Source organism: Mustelus asterias, unplaced genomic scaffold (genome assembly GCF_964213995.1).
Source record: "Mustelus asterias unplaced genomic scaffold, sMusAst1.hap1.1 HAP1_SCAFFOLD_3453, whole genome shotgun sequence".
NCBI lineage: Eukaryota > Metazoa > Chordata > Chondrichthyes > Carcharhiniformes > Triakidae > Mustelus > Mustelus asterias.
In genome coordinates, this window is record NW_027593398.1 from 12,501 (window position 1) to 32,857 (window position 20,357).

Genomic DNA, 20,357 nt, shown 5'->3' on the forward strand with positions numbered 1-20,357 from the left:
GATTAAATTCCAGCTGCCATTTCTCTGCCCAATGTTCCAGCCTATCTATATCCTGCTGCATTCTCTGACAATGTTCATCACTATCCGCAACTCCAGCAATCTTCGTGTCGTCCGCAAACTTGCTGATCACACCAGCTACATCTTCCTCCAAATCATTTATATATATCACAAACAGCAGAGGTCCCAGTACAGAGCCCTGCGGAACACCACTAGTCACAGACCTCCAACCGGAAAAAGACCCCTCCACTGTTACCCTCTGTCGGCACGGTAGCACAGTGGTTAGCACTGCTGCTTCACAGCTCCAGGGACCTGGGTTTGATTCCCGGCTCGGGTCACTGCCTGTGTGGAGTTTGCACATTCTCCTCGTGTCTGCGTGGGTTTCCTCCGGGTGCTCCGGTTTCCTCCCACAGTCCAAAGATGTGCGGGTTAGGTTGATTGGCCATGCTAAAATTGCCCCTTAGTGTCCTGAGATGTGTAGGTTAGAGGGATTAGCGGGTAAATATGTAGGGATATGGGCGTAGGGCCTGGGTGGGATTGTGGTCGGTGCAGACTCGATGGGCCGAATGGCCTCCTTCTGCACTGTAGGGTTTCTATGATTTCTATGCCTTCAATGGCTAAGCCAGTTCTCCACCCATCTAGCTAGCTCACCTTTTATCCCGTGAGATTTAACCTTTTGCACCAGCCTGCCATGAGAGACCTTGTCAAACGCTTTACTAAAATCCATATAGACGACATCCACGGCCCTTCCCTCGTCAATCGTTTTTGTCACCTCCTCAAAAAACTCAAATCAAATGTGTGAGGCATGACCTCCCTCGTACAAAACCATGCTGTCTGTCACTAATGAGATTATTCCGTTCTAAATGCGCTTATATCCTATCCCGAAGAATCTTCTCCAACAACTTCCCTACCACGGACGTCAAGCTCACTGGCCTATAATTACCCGGGTTATCCCTGCTACCCTTCTTAAATAACGGGACCACATTCGCTATCCTCCAATCCTCTGGGACCTCACCTGTGTCCAGTGAAGAGACAAAGATTTCTGTTAGAGGCCCAGCAATTGCATCTCCTGCCAGCGCGGGGCGGGGGCAGCGCGGGGCGGGGGCAGCGCGGGGCGGGGGCAGCGCGGGGCGGGGGCAGCGCGGGGCGGGGGCAGCGCGGGGCGGGGGCAGCGCGGGGGGAAAAGACAGATTGCTACCTTGTGCAGCCGCTTGATGAGGTTCTCGTTGTACTCCTGGCTGCCCTCGATCATTCCTGTTAGCGGGTTGGAGAACCACTCCTTGAACTCCCGGTGGGACTGGAAGACATGCGGCATAAGGAAGTGCATCAGAGACCAGAGCTCCATCAGGCTGTTCTGCAAAGGGGTCCCAGTGAGCAGGAGACGGCGCTGACTGGAAACACAATACAACAGCACGGGGTTAGATACAGAGTAAAGCTCCCTCTCCACTGTCCCCCATCAAACACTCCCAGGACAGGTACAGCACGGGGTTAGATACAGAGTAAAGCTCCCTCTCCACTGTCCCCCATCAAACACTCCCAGGACAGGTACAGCACGGGGTTAGATACAGAGTAAAGCTCCCTCTACACTGTCCCCCATCAAACACTCCCAGGACAGGTACAGCACGGGGTTCGATACAGAGTAAAGCTCCCTCTACACTGTCCCCATCAAACACTCCCAGGACAGGTACAGCACGGGGTTAGACACAGAGTAAAGCTCCCTCTACACTGTCCCCATCAAACACTCCCAGGACAGGTACAGCACGGGGTTAGATACAGAGTAAAGCTCCCTCTACACTGTCTCCATCAAACACTCCCAGGACAGGTACAGCACGGGGTTAGATACAGAGTAAAGCTCCCTCTACACTGTCCCCATCAAACACTCCCAGGACAGGTACAGCACGGGGTTAGACACAGAGTAAAGCTCCCTCTACACTGTCCCCATCAAACACTCCCAGGACAGGTACAGCACGGGGTTAGATACAGAGTAAAGCTCCCTCTACACTGTCTCCATCAAACACTCCCAGGACAGGTACAGCACGGGGTTAGATACAGAGTAAAGCTCCCTCTACACTGTCTCCATCAAACACTCCCAGGACAGGTACAGCACGGGGTTAGATACAGAGTAAAGCTCCCTCTACACTGTCTCCATCAAACACTCCCAGGACAGGTACAGCACGGGGTTAGATACAGAGTAAAGCTCCCTCTACACTGTCTCCATCAAACACTCCCAGGACAGGTACAGCACGGGGTTAGATACAGAGTAAAGCCCCCTCTACACTGTCTCCATCAAACACTCCCAGGACAGGTACAGCACGGGGTTAGATACAGAGTAAAGCTCCCTCTACACTGTCCCCATCAAACACTCCCAGGACAGGTACAGCACGGGGTTAGATACAGAGTAAAGCTCCCTCTACACTGTCCCCATCAAACACTCCCAGGACAGGTACAGCACGGGGTTAGATACAGAGTAAAGCTCCCTCTACACTGTCCCCCATCAAACACTCCCAGGACAGGTACAGCACGGGGTTATAGAATAAAGCTCCCTCTGCACTGTCCCCCATCAAACACTCCCAGGACAGGTACAGCACGGGGTTAGATACAGAGTAAAGCTCCCTCTACAGTGTCCCCATCAAACACTCCCAGGACAGGTACAGTACGGGGTTAGATACAGAGTAAAGCTCCCTCTACACTGTCTCCATCAAACACTCCCAGGACAGGTACAGCACGGGGTTAGATACAGAGTAAAGCTCCCTCTACACTGTCTCCATCAAACACTCCCAGGACAGGTACAGCACGGGGTTAGATACAGAGTAAAGCACCCTCTACACTGTCCCCATCAAACACTCCCGGGACAGGTACAGCACGGGGTTAGATACAGAGTAAAGCTCCCTTTACACTGTCCCCATCAAACACTCCCAGGACAGGTACAGCATGGGGTTAGATACAGAGTAAAGCTCCCTCGACACTGTCCCCATCAAACACTCCCAGGACAGGTACAGCACGGGGTTAGATACAGAGTAAAGCTCCCTCTGCACTGTCCCCATCAAACACTCCCAGGACAGGTACAGCACGGGGTTAGATACAGAGTAAAGCTCCCTCTACACTGTCCCCATCAAACACTCCCAGGACAGGTACAGCACGGGGTTATAGAATAAAGCTCCCTCTACACTGTCCCCCATCAAACACTCCCAGGACAGATACAGCACGGGGTTAGATACAGAGTAAAGGTCCGTCTACACTGTCCCCATCAAACACTCCCAGGACAGGGACAGCACGGGGTTAGATACAGAGTAAAGCTCCCTCTACACTGTCTCCATCAAATACTCCCAGGACAGGTACAGCACGGGGTTAGACACAGAGTAAAGCTCCCTCTACACTGTCCCCATCAAACACTCCCAGGACAGGTACAGTACGGGGTGAGATACAGAGTAAAGCTCCCTCTACACTGTCTCCATCAAACACTCCCAGGACAGGTACAGCACGGGGTTAGATACAGAGTAAAGCTCCCTCTACACTGTCTCCATCAAACACTCCCAGGACAGGTACAGCACGGGGTTAGATACAGAGTAAAGCTCCCTCTACACTGTCCCCATCAAACACTCCCAGGACAGGTACAGCACGGGGTTAGATACAGAGTAAAGCTCCCTCTACACTGTCCCCATCAAACACTCCCAGGACAGGTACAGCACGGGGTTAGATACAGAGTAAAGCTCCCTCTACACTGTCCCCATCAAACACTCCCAGGACAGGTCCAGTACGGGGTTAGATACAGAGTAAAGCTCCCTCTACACTGTCTCCATCAAACACTCCCAGGACAGGTACAGCACGGGGTTAGATACAGAGTAAAGCTCCCTCTACACTGTCTCCATCAAACACTCCCAGGACAGGTACAGCACGGGGTTAGATACAGAGTAAAGCTCCCTCTACACTGTCTCCATCAAACACTCCCAGGACAGGTACAGCACGGGGTTAGATACAGAGTAAAGCTCCCTCTACACTGTCTCCATCAAACACTCCCAGGACAGGTACAGCACGGGGTTAGATACAGAGTAAAGCTCCCTCTACACTGTCTCCATCAAATACTCCCAGGACAGGTACAGCACGGGGTTAGATACAGAGTAAAGCTCCCTCTACACTGTCCCCATCAAACACTCCCAGGACAGGTACAGCACGGGGTTAGATACAGAGTAAAGCTCCCTCTACACTGTCCCCATCAAACACTCCCAGGACAGGTACAGCACGGGGTTAGATACAGAGCAAAGCTCCCTCTACACTGTCCCCATCAAACACTCCCAGGACAGGTACAGCACGGGGTTAGATACAGAGTAAAGCTCCCTCTGCACTGTCCCCATCAAACACTCCCAGGACAGGTACAGCACGGGGTTAGATACAGAGTAATGCTCCCTCTACACTGTCCCCATCAAACACTCCCAGGACAGGTACAGCACGGGGTTAGATACAGAGTAAAGCTCCCTCTACACTGTCCCCCATCAAACACTCCCAGGACAGGTACAGCACGGGGTTATAGAATAAAGCTCCCTCTGCACTGTCCCCCATCAAACACTCCCAGGACAGATACAGCACGGGGTTAGATACAGAGTAAAGGTCCGTCTACACTGTCCCCATCAAACACTCCCAGGACAGGGATAGCACGGGGTTAGATACAGAGTAAAGCTCCCTCTACACTGTCCCCATCAAATACTCACAGGACAGGTACAGCACTGGGTTAGATACAGAGTAAAGGTCCGTCTACACTGTCCCCATCAAACACTCCCAGGACAGGTACAGCATGGGGTTAGATACAGAGTAAAGCTCCCTCTACGCTGTCCCCCATCAAACACTCCCAGGACAGGTACAGCACGGGGTTAGATACAGAGTAAAGCTCCCTCGACACTGTCCCCATCAAACACTCCCAGGACAGGTACAGCACGGGGTATGGGGGAGACAGGTCGGCGGGGGGGGGATGGGAGTGAGAAGAGAAGGGAAGGGAGTGAGAGTTCAGCCTGTGGACCGTGACGGATACAGACCTGTTGAAGTTCAGCAGTGACTGCCAGCGTTGCGATTTGAAGTTTTTGATGTTCTGGGCCTCATCCAGAATCATGTATTTCCAGTTCTTGCGGCGGAAAGCCTGGTGGTCCTGGAGAACCAGCTTGTAGGACGTGATGCAGACATGGAAGGCGTTCGGCTTCGTCCAACCCTGTGTGCAGGCGACAATCCAGAACACCGTGAAAACACACGTGCCGCCCACCCTGTACCCTCCCCCTGGGTCACCCCTTCGAGGAGTGTCTCACCAACCCAAGGATGGGTGGGACTCATCTCTATTCACTTACAATCCCCATAAACTCCACTTGCGCACTCCTTAGCCTGACGATAGTTTGGAGTTTATTATATTGGTGTCACAAGAAGGCTTACATTAACACTGCAATGAAGTTACAGCGAAAATCCCTCAGTCGCCACACTCTGGCGCCTGCTCGGGTTACACGGAGGGAGAACTGGTAGCACAGCGGGTCAGCACTGCTGCCTCACAGGGACCCGGGTTCGATTCCCGGCTCGGGTCACTGTCTGTGTGGAGTCTGCACGTTCTCCCCGTGTCTGCGTGGATTGCGTCCGGGTGCTCCGGTTTCCTCCCACAGTCCGGAAGTAGTGCTGGTTAGAACATAGAACAGTACAGCACAGAACAGGCCATTCGGCCCACGATGTTGTGCCGAGCTTTATCTGAAACCAAGATCAAGCTATCCCACTCCCTATCATCCTGGTGTGCTCCATGTGCCTATCCAATAACCGCTTCAATGTTCCTAAAGTGTCTGACTCCACTATCACTGCAGGCAGTCCATTCCACACCCCAACCACTCTCTGCATAAAGAACCTACCTCTGATATCCTTCCTGTATCTCCCACCACAAACCCTATAGTTATGCCCCCTTGTAATAGCTCCATCCACCCGAGGAAATAGTCTTTGAACGTTCACTCTATCTATCCCCTTCATCATTTTATAAACCTCTATTAAGTCTCCTCTCAGACTCCTCCGCTCCAGAGAGAACAGCCCGAGCTCCCTCAACCTTTCCTCATAAGACCTACCCTCCAAACCAGGCAGCGTCCTGGTAAATCTCCTCTGCACTCTTTCCAGCGCTTCCACATCCTTCTTATAGTGAGGTGACCAGAACTGCACACAATATTCCAAATGTGGTCTCACCAAGGTCCTGTACAGTTGCAGCATAACCCCACGGCTCTTAAACTCCAACCCCCTGTTAATAAAAGCTAACACACTATCGGCCTTCTTCACAGCTCTATCCACTTGAGTGGCAACCTTTAGAGATCTGTGGATATGGACCCCAAGATCTCTCTGTTCCTCCACAGTCTTCAGAACCCTACCTTTGACCCTGTAATCCACATTTAATTTAGTCCTACCAAAATGAATCACCTCACATTTATCAGGGTTGCCATTTTTCAGCCCAGCTTTGCATCCTATCTATGTCTCTTTGCAGCCTACAACACCCCTCCACCTCATCCACTACTCCACCAATCTTGGTGTCATCAGCAAATTTACTGATCCACCCTTCAGCCCCCTCCTCTCGGTCATTAATAAAAATCACCAAGAGCAGAGGACCAAGCACTGATCCCTGTGGCACTCCGCTAGCAACCTGCCTCCAATCCGAAAATGGTCCACTAACCTGAACAGGCGCCGGGATGTGGCGACTAGGGGACTTTAACAGTAACTTCAATACAGTGTTAATGTCAGCCTTACTTGTGACTAATAAATAAACTTAAATAAAAAAGAATTTAGCACCGAGCCAGCACGTCTTTCGGACTGTGGGAGGAAACCGGAGCACCCGGAGGAAACCCACGCAGACACGGGGAGAAGGTGCAGACTGCACACAGTCACCTCAGCCGGGAATTGAATCTGGGTCCCTGGCGCTGTGAGGCAGCAGTGATAACCCGCTGTGCCGCCCTCAATGTACCAAAAACCACTAAGAGGCCAACAAAATTCTTTTGTGGGGGTCAGCCACGCTGCAAGAGATGATACTGTCTCACTAACCAAAAGGATGGGTGGGATCCATCTCTATTCACTTACAATCCCCCATAAACTCGACTTGTGTGCTCCTTAGCCTGAAAAGAGTTGGAAGTTTGTTTATAAGTGGGCTTACATTAACACGGCAATGAAGTTGCTGTGAAAACCCCCTGGTTAGCAAGACCTTACCGTCTCTTGCAGGAAGAGGCCTCCAGCAAGAAAGGTTGACAGTTGCCCAAGGGATGGATCCCACACATAATTTGGTCTCTGTCCTCCTGACTTCGCAGGGAATGACTGCGCCCCTCCCTCCCTCCACTCCCCATCGCCGCGCACTTGTACCTGGCGTTTCATCTTGCGTTCCTTTTGGACCCCGTAGTAGGTGAGGATCTTGAATGAGGGACACCAACGCTTAAACTCCATCTCCCAGTTCAGCATCACGCTCGTGGGTACAATGATGAGGTGGGGGCCCCAGTTACCTGGGAACAAAGGAAAAACAGTACTCCACCGGTCAAGTGCCAACCTCACCAGGGTGTTGTGTTTAGAATGTTAAGAATCTGGTGATAAGTGCGAGGTGATGATGCATTTTGGTAGATTGAACCAGGGCAGGACTTACGCAGTTAACAACAACAAAGAACAGTACAGCACAGGAAACAGGCCCTTCGGCCCTCCAAGCCTGTGCCGCTCATTGGTCCAACTAGACCATTTGTTTGTATCCCTCCATTCCCAGAATGCTCATGTGACTATCCAGGTAAGTCTTAAACGATGCCAGCGTGTCTGCCTCCACCACCCTACTTGGGGAGAGTTACAGAACAAAGAGATCTAGGGGGTACAGGTTCATAACTCCTTGAAAGCGGAGTCACAGGTGGACAGAGTGGTGAAGAAGGCATTCGGCATGCTTGGTTTCATCGGTCAGAACATTGAATACAGGAGTTGGGACGTCTTGTTGAAGTTGTACAAGACATTGGTGAGGCCACACTTGGAATACTGTGCACAGTTCTGGCCACCCTATTATAGAAAGGATATTATTAAACTAGAAAGAGTGCAGAAAAGATTTACTAGGATGCTACCGGGACTTGATGGTTTGAGTTATAAGGAGAGGCTGGATAGACTGGGACTTTTTTCTCTGGAGCGTAGGGGGCTGAGGGGTGATCTTATAGAGGTCTATAAAATAATGAGGGGCACAGATCAGCTAGATAGTCAATATCTAGGGGAGAAAAAAACCAGAGGGCATGGGTTAAGGGTGAAAGGAGAAAAGTTTAAAGGGAATATTAGGGGGGGCTTCTTCACGCAGAGAGTGGTGGGGGTGTGGAATGAGCTGCCGGATAAAGTGGTAAATGCGGGGTCACTTTTAACATTTAAGAAAAACTTGGACGGGTTGATGGATGAGAGGGGTGTGGAGGGATATGGTCCAAGTGCAGGTCAGTGGGACTAGGCAAAAAATGGTTCGGCACAGACAAGAAGGGCCAAAAGGCCTGTTTCTGAGCTGTAATTTTCTATGGTTCTATCTTTTCCCAAAGGTAGGGGAGTCTAAAACTAGAGGGCATAGGTTTAAGGTGAGAGGGGAGAGATACAGAAGGGTCCAGAGGGGCAGTTTTTTCACACAGAGGGTGGTGAGTGTCTGGAACGAGCTGCCCGAGGTAGTAGTAGAGGCGGGTACAACTTTGTCTTTTATAAAGCATTTAGACAGTTACATGGGTACGATGGGTATAGAGGGATATGGGCCAAACGCGGGCAATTGGGACTAGCTTAGGGTTAAAAAAGGGGCGGCATGGACAAGTTGGGCCGAAGGGCCTGTTTCCATGCTGTAAACCTCTACGACTCTATGGTGTTTGTGTAATTCTCAAATGTGCGGTCTCCTGAACAGATGGTGCTTTTTCTGTCGTCTGCGGTTTCAGAGACGGGGGCAGCGACACAAACTAAACCCAGAAGGAGTCCGATTGTGGGAAATATCGACGTGTCAACAGGGGTATAAAAGACGGCACTGGAAAGATGGAGGTCTACAAAATAACGAGGGGCAGAGACAGGGGGGATAGACAGAGACCTTTTCCCCCCCAGGGTGGAAGTGACAATGACACGGAGGGGGACATGGGTTCAAGGTGAGTGAAAGTTGAAGGGAGGTGTGCGGGGGGAGGCTTTTCATGCAGGGAGTGGTGGAACGCACTGCCAGAGGAGGCGGTGGAACCAGACCAGGCACACTGGCAAACATTTGGGGTGGCACAATAGGTTTAGCGCTGCTGCATCACGGCGCCAGGGACCCGGGTTCGACTCCCGGCTTGGGGGTCACTGTCTGTGCGGAGTCTGCGCGTTCTCCCCGTGCCTGCGTGGGTTCCCCTCCCACAGTTGGAAAGACGCGCTGGTTCGGGTGCATGGATCCCAACAGTGTGGCGACTCGGGGAATTTCACAGTGACTTCATTGCAGTGTTAATGTAAGCCTGACTTGTGACGAATAAATAAACCTTGAAAACTTTTCACACTTCAGAGGCGTCTGGATGGGTAGGGAGGGATACTGACCGAGTGAGGGCAGGTGGTTTACTGTGACGTTTAGTGAGGGTATCATGATCGGGACGGACTTGGAGGGACAAAAGGCTTGTTGTAGAGTTAGAGCCTTTTACGTTTGAGCTGCAAGCTGAAGTGTGACGGAAGATTAAAAGAATTAAGAGTGTGTGTGTCTGTTACAAACTGGAAGGCCAGGAGTAAATAGCTGAATAATACGACATGTTGGGGACTGGGTTTCACTGGAGGGGCGGCAGTCACTACCCGGCGAGTGCAGAGGGGGCGCTCTCGGACACTGGCCACTCCTCACCCACACACGGCCCCTCCCACCGCCGCGCCGGCGAACAGAACTCTGACGTACATTTCTCGATCGCCAAGTGGGCCAGCAAAGCGATGGTCTGTATGGTCTTCCCGAGGCCCATCTCGTCGGCGAGGATCCCGTTCAGCTTCTTCTCGTACATGGTGACCAGCCAGTCCAGGCCGATGTGCTGGTACTCACGGAGGGTCCCGCGCAGGAGAGGGGGGACGGGGGTCTTGACCTGTCGAGAGAGAGAGAGAGAGAGAGACACATGTACACGAGACTGACCACAACTCCCGCAGCGGCGGCCCCACTCCCGAGGGGGGTGGCCAGTTGGACAAGTTCACGTCGCCCGGGGGTAACCGCGCCGCGAGCCCAGCCCCTTTACGTTGACGGGCTAAGCAGCAAAATGGAGTTTATCGGAAATTATAAGTGAATAGGGAGGGGTTGGGAAAGAGCCAAGAATTGGGGACGGAAGATAAATCAACCCTCCATTTATCTCTCAGGCTCTCCCGCAAAAGACGACGCGGACAACAGTGGAATGGATTGGTGATCTTGTAGGGAAGGGGGTGAAAGATTGGGGAACAAATCCAATCAGGATACCAGGACAATTTAAGGCCAGATCCTGAAATACACTTGGGAGTCACGAAATCAGGAAGAGATGTTATGCAATTGTTAGATTACAATACTAACCCATCAATGTAGAATCTAGAGTGCAGAAAGAGGCCATTCGGCCCATCGAGACTGCACCGACCACAATCCCACCCAGGCCCCATTCCCGTAACCCCACATATTTACTCCACTAAACGCTCTAACCGACGCATCCTAGGACACGAAGGGACAATTTAGCATGGCCAATCCACCTAACCTGCACATCTTTGGACACTAAGGGACAATTTAGCATGGCCAATCCACCTAACCTGCACAGCTTTGAACACTAAGGGACAGTTTAGCACGGCCAATCCACCTAACCTGCACATCTTTGGACACTAAGGGACAATTTAGCACGGCCAATCTACCTAACCTGCACATCTTTGGACACTAAGGGGACAATTTAGCATGGCCAATCCACCTAACCTACACATCTTTGGACACTAAGGGGCAATTTAGCATGGCCAATCCACCTAACCTACACATCTTTGGACACTAAGGGGCAATTTAGCATGGCCAATCCACCTAACCGACACATCTCGGGACACGAAGGGACAATTTAGCATGGCCAATCCACCTAACCCGCACATCTTTGGACACTAAGGGACAATTTAGCACGGCCAATCCACCGAACGCGCACATCTTTGGACACGAAGGGACAATTTAGCATGGCCAATCCACCTGACGCGCACATCTTTGGACACGAAGGGGCAATTTAGCATGGCCGATCCACCGAACCGACAGGTCTTTGGACTGTGGGAGGAAACCGGAGCACCCGGAGGAAACCCACACAGACATGGGGAGAACGTGCAGACTCCGCACAGACAGTGACCCGAGCCGGGAATTGAACCCGGGTCCCTGGCGCTGTGAGGCAGCAGTGCTAACCCACTGTGCCACCCCACTGTGCCACCGTGCCATATATCGTTGAGGGAGGGAATATTTCATCCTTTGCATGGAGAGCAGGCTGAAAATGTCACTCCACTCCCGCTGCCATGTCACGGCAAGGTGATTCTTCACCCAGTGTCACACCTGACTGGCACCATGCTCCGACCCAAGGAACTCTGCCACCACCCGCTCTCGCTCTCCCTCCCGTGACTGCATGCTACCCCTTCCCAACCTGCATTCCTGCCCATCTCACTTTGTTTCCACTCCGCGATCCCTCCTCACCACCACCGTCCAAGCCCCATCACTCCCCGCATCACGGCCATCCCTTCTGGCTTTTGTGCCACGGTACCTCAGAATCCGGCAGGAGGCCATTCGACCATCGAGTCTACACCAACCATAACCCCGACCCAGGTCCTATCCCCATAAACCAATGAATTTATCCTGGCTCGTCCCCCTGACACGAAGTGGCAATCTACTATGGCCAATCCATGCAACCTGCACATCCTTAGACGCTAAGGGGCAATTTTTAACCTGGCCAATCCATCTAACCTGCACATCTTTGGACTGTGGGAGGAAACCGGAGCACCCGGAGGAGACCCACGCAGAGCCGGAAATCGAGCCTGGCGCCGCCATCGAGCAGCGCTAACCCGCCATACAACCGTGCCGCCCCAACCCAACCCATTCGTTCCCAGTCCACCTGGGGCCAGAACGCCAAGGTTTGAAAGATACGCGCATTGCAGACAGAACATCTGCCGACTGCTCGGCGGGTCAACTCAACTGGGGTCCCAATCAAGTCTCAACGTGCTTCCCTGCCGCAGGATGGATGCTTGCGATCCTTGGAAATTTGGCACTCTGGTGTGTATCCGGAGGACGCAAAATGAGAAACTTGGATGATTTATATCTCCAGCAAATACTCGGGAGCGAGTTACAGACTGGAATCTAATCGAGAGGTTCGGGGTGGTTTATATATAGAATAACAGATACCCGGGAGTGAGTTACAGACTGGAATCTAATCGAGGGGTTCGGGGTGGTTTATATATAGAATAACAGATACCCGGGAGTGAGTTACAGACTGGAATCTAATCGAGGGGTTCGGGGTGGTTTATATATAGAATAACAGATACCCGGGAGTGAGTTACAGACTGGAATCTAATCAAGGGGTTCGGGGTGGTTTATATATAGAATAACAGATACCCGGGAGCGAGTTACAGACTGGAATCTAATCAAGGGGTTCGGGGTGGTTTATATATAGAATAACAGATACCCGGGAGTGAGTTACAGACTGGAATCTAATCAAGGGGTTCGGGGTGGTTTATATTTAGAATAACAGATACCCGGGAGTGAGTTACAGACTGGAATCTAATCAAGGGGTTCGGGGTGGTTTATATATAGAACAACAGATACCCGGGAGCGAGTTACAGACTGGAATCTAATCAAGGGGTTCGGGGTGGTTTATATATAGAATAACAGATACCCGGGAGTGAGTTACAGACTGGAATCTAATCGAGGGGTTCGGGGTGGTTTATATATAGAATAACAGATACCCGGGAGTGAGTTACAGACTGGAATCTATTCGAGGGGTTCGGGGTGGTTTATATATAGAATAACAGATACCCAGGAGTGAGTTACAGACTGGAATCGAATCGAGGGGTTCGGGGTGGTTTATATATAGAACAACAGATACCCGGGAGTGAGTTACAGACTGGAATCTAATCGAGGGGTTCGGGGTGGTTTATATATAGAATAACAGATACCCGGGAGTGAGTTACAGATTGGAATCTAATCGAGGGGTTCGGGGTGGTTGATATATAGAATAACAGATACCCGGGAGTGAGTTACAGACTGGAATCTAATCGAGGAGTTCGGGATGGTTTATATATAGAATAACAGATACCCGGGTGTGAGGTACAGACTGGAATCTAATCGAGGGGTTCGGGGTGGTTTATATATAGAACAGATACCCGGGAGTGAGTTACAGACTGGAATCAAATCGAGGGGTTCGGGGTGGTTTACATATAGAATAATAGATATCCGGGAGTGAGTTACAGACTGGAATCGAATCGAGGGGTTCGGGGTGGTTTTATATATAGAATAACAGATACCTGGGAGTGAGTTACAGACTGGAATCTAATAGAGGGGTTCGGGGTGGTTTATATATAGAATAACAGATACCCGGGAGTGAGTTACAGACTGGAATCTAATCGAGGGGTTCGGGGTGGTTTATATATAGAATAACAGATGCCCGGGAGTGAGTTACAGACTGGAATCTAATCGAGGGGTTCGGGGTGGTTTATATATGGAATAACAGATACCCGGGAGTGACTTACAGACTGGAATCTAATCGAGGTGTTCAGGGTGGTTTATATATAGAACAGATACCTGGGAGTGAGTTACAGACTGGAATCTAAGCGAGGGGTTCGGGGTGGTTTATATACAGAATAACAGATACCCGGGAGTGAGTTACAGACTGGAATCTAATCGAGGGGTTCGGGGTGGTTTATATACAGAATAACAGATACCCGGGAGTGAGTTACAGACTGGAATCTCATCGAGGGGTTCGGGGTAGTTTATATATAGAATAACAGATACCTGGGAGTGAGTTACAGACTGGAATCTAATCGAGGGGTTCGGGGTGGTTTATATATACAATAACAGATACCCGGGAGTGAGTTACAGACTGGAATCTAATCGAGGGGTCCAGCGTGGTTTATATATAGAACAACAGATACCTGGGAGCAAGTTACAGACTGGAATCTAATCAAGGGGCTCGGGGTGGTTTATATATAGAATAACAGATACCCAGGAGTGAGTTACAGACTGGAATCTAATCGAGGGGTTCGGGGTGGTTTATATATAGAATAACAGACACCCGGGAGTGAGTTACAGACTGGAATCTAATCGAGGTGTTCGGGGATGGTTTATATATAGAATAACGGATACCCGGGAGTGAGTTACAGACTGGAATCTAATCGAGGTGTTCGGGGTGGTTTATATATAGAATTACAGATACCCGGGAGTGAGTTACAGACTGGAATCTAATCAAGGGGTTCGGGGTGGTTTATATATAGAATAACAGATACCCGGGAGTGAGTTACAGACTGGAATCTAATCGAGGGGTTCGGGATGGTTTATATATAGAACAGATACCTGGGAGTGAGTTACAGACTGGAATCTAATAGAGGGGTTCGGGATCGTTTATATAAAGAATAACAGATACCCGGGAGTGAGTGACAGACTGGAATCTAATCGAGGGGTTCGGGGTGGTTTATATATAGAATAACAGATACCCGGGAGTGAGTTACAGACTGGAATCTAATGGAGGGGTTCGGGGTGGTTTATATATAGAATAACAGATACCCGGGAGTGAGTAACAGACTGGAATCTAATCGAGGGGTTCGGGGATGGTTTATATATAGAATAACAGATACCCGGGAGTGAGTTACAGACTGGAATCTAATCGAGGGGTTCGGTGTGGTTTATATATAGAATAACAGATACCCGGGAGTGAGTTACAGACTGGAATCTAATCGAGGGGTTCGGAGTGGTTTATATATAGAATAACAGATACCCGGGAGTGAGTTACAGACTGGAATCTAATCGAGGGGTTCGGGGTGGTTTATATATAGAATAACAGATACCTGGGAGTGAGTTACAGACTGGAATCTAATCGAGGGGTTCGGGGTGGTTTATATATAGAATAACAGATACCCGGGAGTGAGTTACAGACTGGAATCTAATCGAGGGGTTCGGGGTGGTTTATATATAGAATAACAGATACCCGGGTGTGAGTTACAGACTGGAATCTAATCGAGGAGTTCGGGATGGTTTATATATAGAATAACAGATACCCGGGTGTGAGTTACAGACTGGAATCTAATCGAGGGGTTCGGGGTGGTTTATATATAGAACAGATACCTGGGAGTGAGTTACAGACTGGAATCTAATCGAGGGGTTCGGGGTGGTTTATATATAGAATAACAGATACCTGGGAGTGAGTTACAGACTGGAATCTAATCGAGGTGTTCGGGGTGGTTTATATATAGAATAACGGATACCCGGGAGTGAGTTACAGACTGGAATCTAATCGAGGTGTTCGGGGTGGTTTATATATAGAATTACAGATACCCGGGAGTGAGTTACAGACTGGAATCTAATCGAGGGGTTCGCGGTGGTTTATATATAGAATAACAGATACCCGGGAGTGAGTTACAGACTGGAATCTAATCGAGGGGTTCGGGATGGTTTATATATAGAACAGATACCTGGGAGTGAGTTACGGACTGGAATCTAATCGAGGGGTTCGGGATCGTTTATATAAAGAATAACAGATACCCGGGAGTGAGTTACAGACTGGAATCTAATCGAGGGGTTCGGGGTGGTTTATATATAGAATAACAGATACCCGGGAGTGAGTTACAGACTGGAATCTAATCGAGGGGTTCGGGGTGGTTTATATATAGAATAACAGATACCCGGGAGTGAGTTACAGACTGGAATCTAATCGAGGGGTTCGGGGATGGTTTATATATAGAATAACAGATACCCGGGAGTGAGTTACAGACTGGAATCTAATCGAGGGGTTCGGTGTGGTTTATATATAGAATAACAGATACCCGGGAGTGAGTTACAGACTGGAATCTAATCGAGGGGTTCGGAGTGGTTTATATATAGAATAACAGATACCCGGGAGTGAGTTACAGACTGGAATCTAATCGAGGGGTTCGGGGTGGTTTATATATAGAATAACAGATACCCGGGGGTGAGTTACAGACTGACCCGCTGCTCGGGTACCTGAGTGGTGGCCAAGGTGTAGCCCTTGGGCTGGAGGCTCTCTGCAGCCGCCGCAATGTCCGTTATCTCCTTCTTGGGCCCCTTGGCGTCGGCCGGAGCCAGCTCCTGGCTGAGCCCGCCTTCATCCGCCTCGCCCTGGATCAAGTACTCCACCCCAATATCCTCCTGGGTGCTGTCATCCTCCTCCTCCTCCTCATCCTCCTCCTCATCTTCGTCCTCATCCGATGCAGACGAGTCCTCGGAATCTGATCAAGAGGAATAAAGCAAATGGGTGGACCGCACACAGAACAAGTAGGCCCCAGAGCCAGATCGGGCATTGATACTGGGCAATGGGGAGAGAACGGGGCAGTGGGATTAGTTTGGGGATTGATACAGGGCTATGGGGGGAGAGCGGGGCAGTGGGATTAGTTTGGGGATTGATACAGGGCAATGGGGAGAGAACGGGGCAGTGGGATTAGTTTGGGGATTGATACAGGGCTATGGGGAGAGAGCGGGGCAGTGGGATTAGTTTGGGGATTGATACAGGGCTATGGGGGGAGAGCGGGGCAGTGGGATTAGTTTGGGGATTGATACAGGGCAATGGGGAGAGAACGGGGCAGTGGGATTAGTTTGGGGATTGATACAGGGCTATGGGGAGAGAGCGGGGCAGTGGGATTAGTTTGGGATTGATACAGGCCTATGGGGAGAGAGCGGGGCAGTGGGATTAGTTTGGGGATTGATACAGGGCTATGAGGGGAGAGCGGGGCAGTGGGATTAGTTTGGGGATTGATACAGGGCTATGGGGAGAGAGCGGGACAGTGGGATTAGTTTGGGGATTGATACAGGGCTATGGGGAGAGAGCGGGGCAGTGGGATTAGTTTGGGGATTGATACAGGGCTATGGGGAGGGAGCAGGGCAGTGAGATTAGTTTGGGGATTGATACAGGGCTATGGGGAGAGAGCGGGGCAGTGGGATTAGTTTGGGGATTGATACAGGGCTATGGGGGGAGAGCGGGGCAGTGGGATTAGTTTGGGGATTGATACAGGGCTATGGGGAGAGAGCGGGGCAGTGGGATTAGTTTGGGGATTGATACAGGGCTATGGGGAGAGAACGGGGCAGTGGGATTAGTTTGGGGATTGATACAGGGCTGTGGGGAGAGAGCGGGTCAGTGGGATTAGTTTGGGGATTGATACAGGGCTATGGGTAGAGAGCGGGGCAGTGGGATTAGTTTGGGGATTGATACAGGGCTATGGGGAGAGAGCGGGGCAGTGGGATTAGTTTGGGGATTGATACAGGGCTATGGGGAGAGAACGGGGCAGTGGGATTAGTTTGGGGATTGATACAGGGCTATGGGGAGAGAGCGGGTCAGTGGGATTAGTTTGGGGATTGATACAGGGCTATGGGTAGAGAGCGGGGCAGTGGGATTAGTTTGGGATTGATACAAGGCTATGGGGAGAGAGCGGGGCAGTGTGATTAGTTTGGGGATTGATACAGGGCTATGGGGAGAGAACAGGGCAGTGGGATTAGTTTGGGGATTGATACAGGGCTATGGGGAGAGACCGGGGCAGTGGGATTAGTTTGGGGATTGATACAGGGCTATGGGGAGAGTGCGGGGCAGTGGGGTTAGTTTGGGGATTGATACAGGGCTATGGGGAGAGAGCGGGGCAGTGGGGTTAGTTTGGGGATTGATACAGGGCTATGGGGAGAGAGCGGGGCAGTGGGATTAGTTTGGGGATTGATACAGAGCTATGAGGAGGGAGCGGGGCAGTGGGATTAGTTTGGGGATTGATACAGGGCTATGAGGAGGGAGCGGGGCAGTGGGATTAGTTTGGGGATTGATACAGGGCTATGGGGAGAGCGCGGGGCAGTGGGATTAGTTTGGGGATTGATACAGGGCTATGAGGAGGGAGCGGGGCAGTGGGATTAGTTTGGGGATTGATACAGGGCTATGGGGAGGGAGCGGGGCAGTGGGATTAGTTTGGGGATTGATACAGGGCTATGGGGAGAGAGCGGGGCAGTGGGATTAGTTTGGGGATTGATACAGGGCAATGGGGAGAGAGCGGGACAGTGGGATTAGTTTGGGGATTGATACAGGGCTATGGGGAGAGAGCGGGGCAGTGGGATTAGTTTGGGGATTGATACTGGGATATGGGGAGAGATTTCCTAACCTGTCGAAGTAGTGCTTTCCTCATCCTCGGTGCTGGTCTCATCATCATCCTCCTCTTCCGTGTCGGAACTGTCCTCGGCGTCGGACTCCGGGGTCTCGAAGGAATCGGAATAGGCCGCGCTGTACCTCTTCAGCAAGTCCTCCACCGGAACCTCGCCTGCACGAGACAGACAGGAGGGGAGAACAACAGCCATCCGTTAAAGCTGGCGCATGGAGCATGGGGGGCATAAAGATTACAACAACCGCGGAAAAATCACCGCTTACTTTCTTTGGCGAGGTCATCAAGCTCGGCCCTGTGGTCGACCTCACCCTCCAAAGCCTCCTCCGCATCGATCGTCTCCTCCTCATCCTCAGCTGCACAAACACACAGTCAGTGACAGAGAACCCGAGAGATTCCAGTCTGTAACTCACTCCCAGGTATCTGTTATTCTATATATAAACCACCCCGAACCCTTCGATGAGATTCCAGTCTGTAACTCACTCCCGGGGAGCTGTTATTCTATATATAAACCACCCCGAACCCCTCGATTGGATTCCAGTCTGTAACTCACTCCCGGGGAGCTGTTATTCTATATATAAACCACTCCGAACCCCTCGATTAGATTCCAGTCTGTAACTCACTCCCGGGTATCTGTTATTCTATATATAAACCACCCCGAACACTTCGATTAGATTCCAGTCTGTAACTCACTCCCGGGTATCTGTTATTCTATATATAAACCACCCCGAACCCCTCGATTAGATTCCAGTCTGTCACTCACTCCCGGGTATCTGTTATTCTATATATAAACCACCCCGAACCCCTCGATTAGATCCCGGTCTGTAACTCACTCCCGGGAATCTGTTGTTCTATATATAAACCACCCTGAGCCCCTCGATTAGATTCCAGTCTGTAACTCACTCCCGGGTATCTGTTATTCTATATATAAACCATCCCTAACACCTCGATTAGATTCCAATCTGTAACTCACTCCTGGGTATCTGTTATTCTGTATATAAACCACCCCGACCCCTCGATTAGATTCCAGTCTGTAACTCACTCCCGGGTATCTGTTATTCTATATATAAACCACCCCGGACCCCTCGATTGGATTCCAGTCTGTAACTCACTCCCGGTTATCTGTTATTCGATATATAAACCACCCTGAACCCCTCGATTAGATTCCAGTCTGTAACTCACTCCCGGGTATCTGTTATTCTATATATAAACCACCCCGAACCCCTCGATTAGATTCCAGTCTGTAACTCACTCCCGGGTATCTGTTATTCTATATATAAACCATCCCGAACCCCTCGATTAGATTCCAGTCTGTAACTCACTCCCGGGTATCTGTTATTCTATATATAAACCACCCTGAACCCCTCAATTAGATTCTAGTCCATAATTCTCTACCTTCTTCCTCATCCGCTGTGAACTCCTCGTCCTCCGGCTCCTCCCGCTGATCCTTGCTGATCCTCGGTAGTCGGTGTGCGTTCTGTCGGATTCAAAGGGGAAGAGAAATTCCTTCACTTTGGCTGAATTTAACCTGACAGTGCAGCGCTCCCTCAGCACTGACCCTCCCACAGTGCGGCGCTCCCTCAGCACTGACCCTCCCACAGTGCGGCGCTCCCTCAGCACCGACCCTCCCACAGTGCGGCGCTCCCTCAGCACTGACCCTCCCACAGTGCAGCGCTCCCTCAGCACTGACCCTCCCACAGTGCGGCGCTCCCTCAGCACCGACCCTCCCACAGTGCGGCGCTCCCTCAGCACTGACCCTCCCACAGTGCGGCGCTCCCTCAGCACTGACCCTCCCACAGTGCAGCGCTCCCTCAGCACCGACCCTCCCACAGTGCGGCGCTCCCTCAGCACTGACCCTCCCACAGTGCGGCGCTCCCTCAGCACTGACCCTCCCACAGTGCAGCGCTCCCTCAGCACCGACCCTCCCACAGTGCGGCGCTCCCTCAGCACCGACCCTCCCACAGTGCGACGCTCCCTCAGCACTGACCCTCCCACAGTGCGGCGCTCCCTCAACACCGACCCTCCCACAGTGCGGCGCTCCCTCAGCACTGACCCTCCCACAGTGCGGCACTCCCTCAGCACTGACCCTC

At 51.2% G+C, this 20,357-nt stretch overlaps 1 protein-coding gene across 1 annotated transcript in view; it reads right to left on the minus strand.

Moving 5' to 3' along the window:
• Positions 1 to 19,744, minus strand: part of LOC144490577 (helicase SRCAP-like) — a gene marked incomplete at both ends in the record, with an annotated part of 26,931 nt that extends 7,187 nt beyond the window's left edge. The window contains 8 exons of the mRNA XM_078208290.1: positions 1,196 to 1,388; positions 5,025 to 5,194; positions 7,345 to 7,481; positions 9,860 to 10,037; positions 16,124 to 16,368; positions 18,271 to 18,426; positions 18,534 to 18,623; positions 19,663 to 19,744. Coding sequence (XP_078064416.1) covers positions 1,196 to 1,388; positions 5,025 to 5,194; positions 7,345 to 7,481; positions 9,860 to 10,037; positions 16,124 to 16,368; positions 18,271 to 18,426; positions 18,534 to 18,623; positions 19,663 to 19,744 — 1,251 coding nt within the window. The remainder of the gene's footprint in view (positions 1 to 1,195; positions 1,389 to 5,024; positions 5,195 to 7,344; positions 7,482 to 9,859; positions 10,038 to 16,123; positions 16,369 to 18,270; positions 18,427 to 18,533; positions 18,624 to 19,662) is intronic.
• Positions 19,745 to 20,357: the final 613 nt, after the last annotated feature.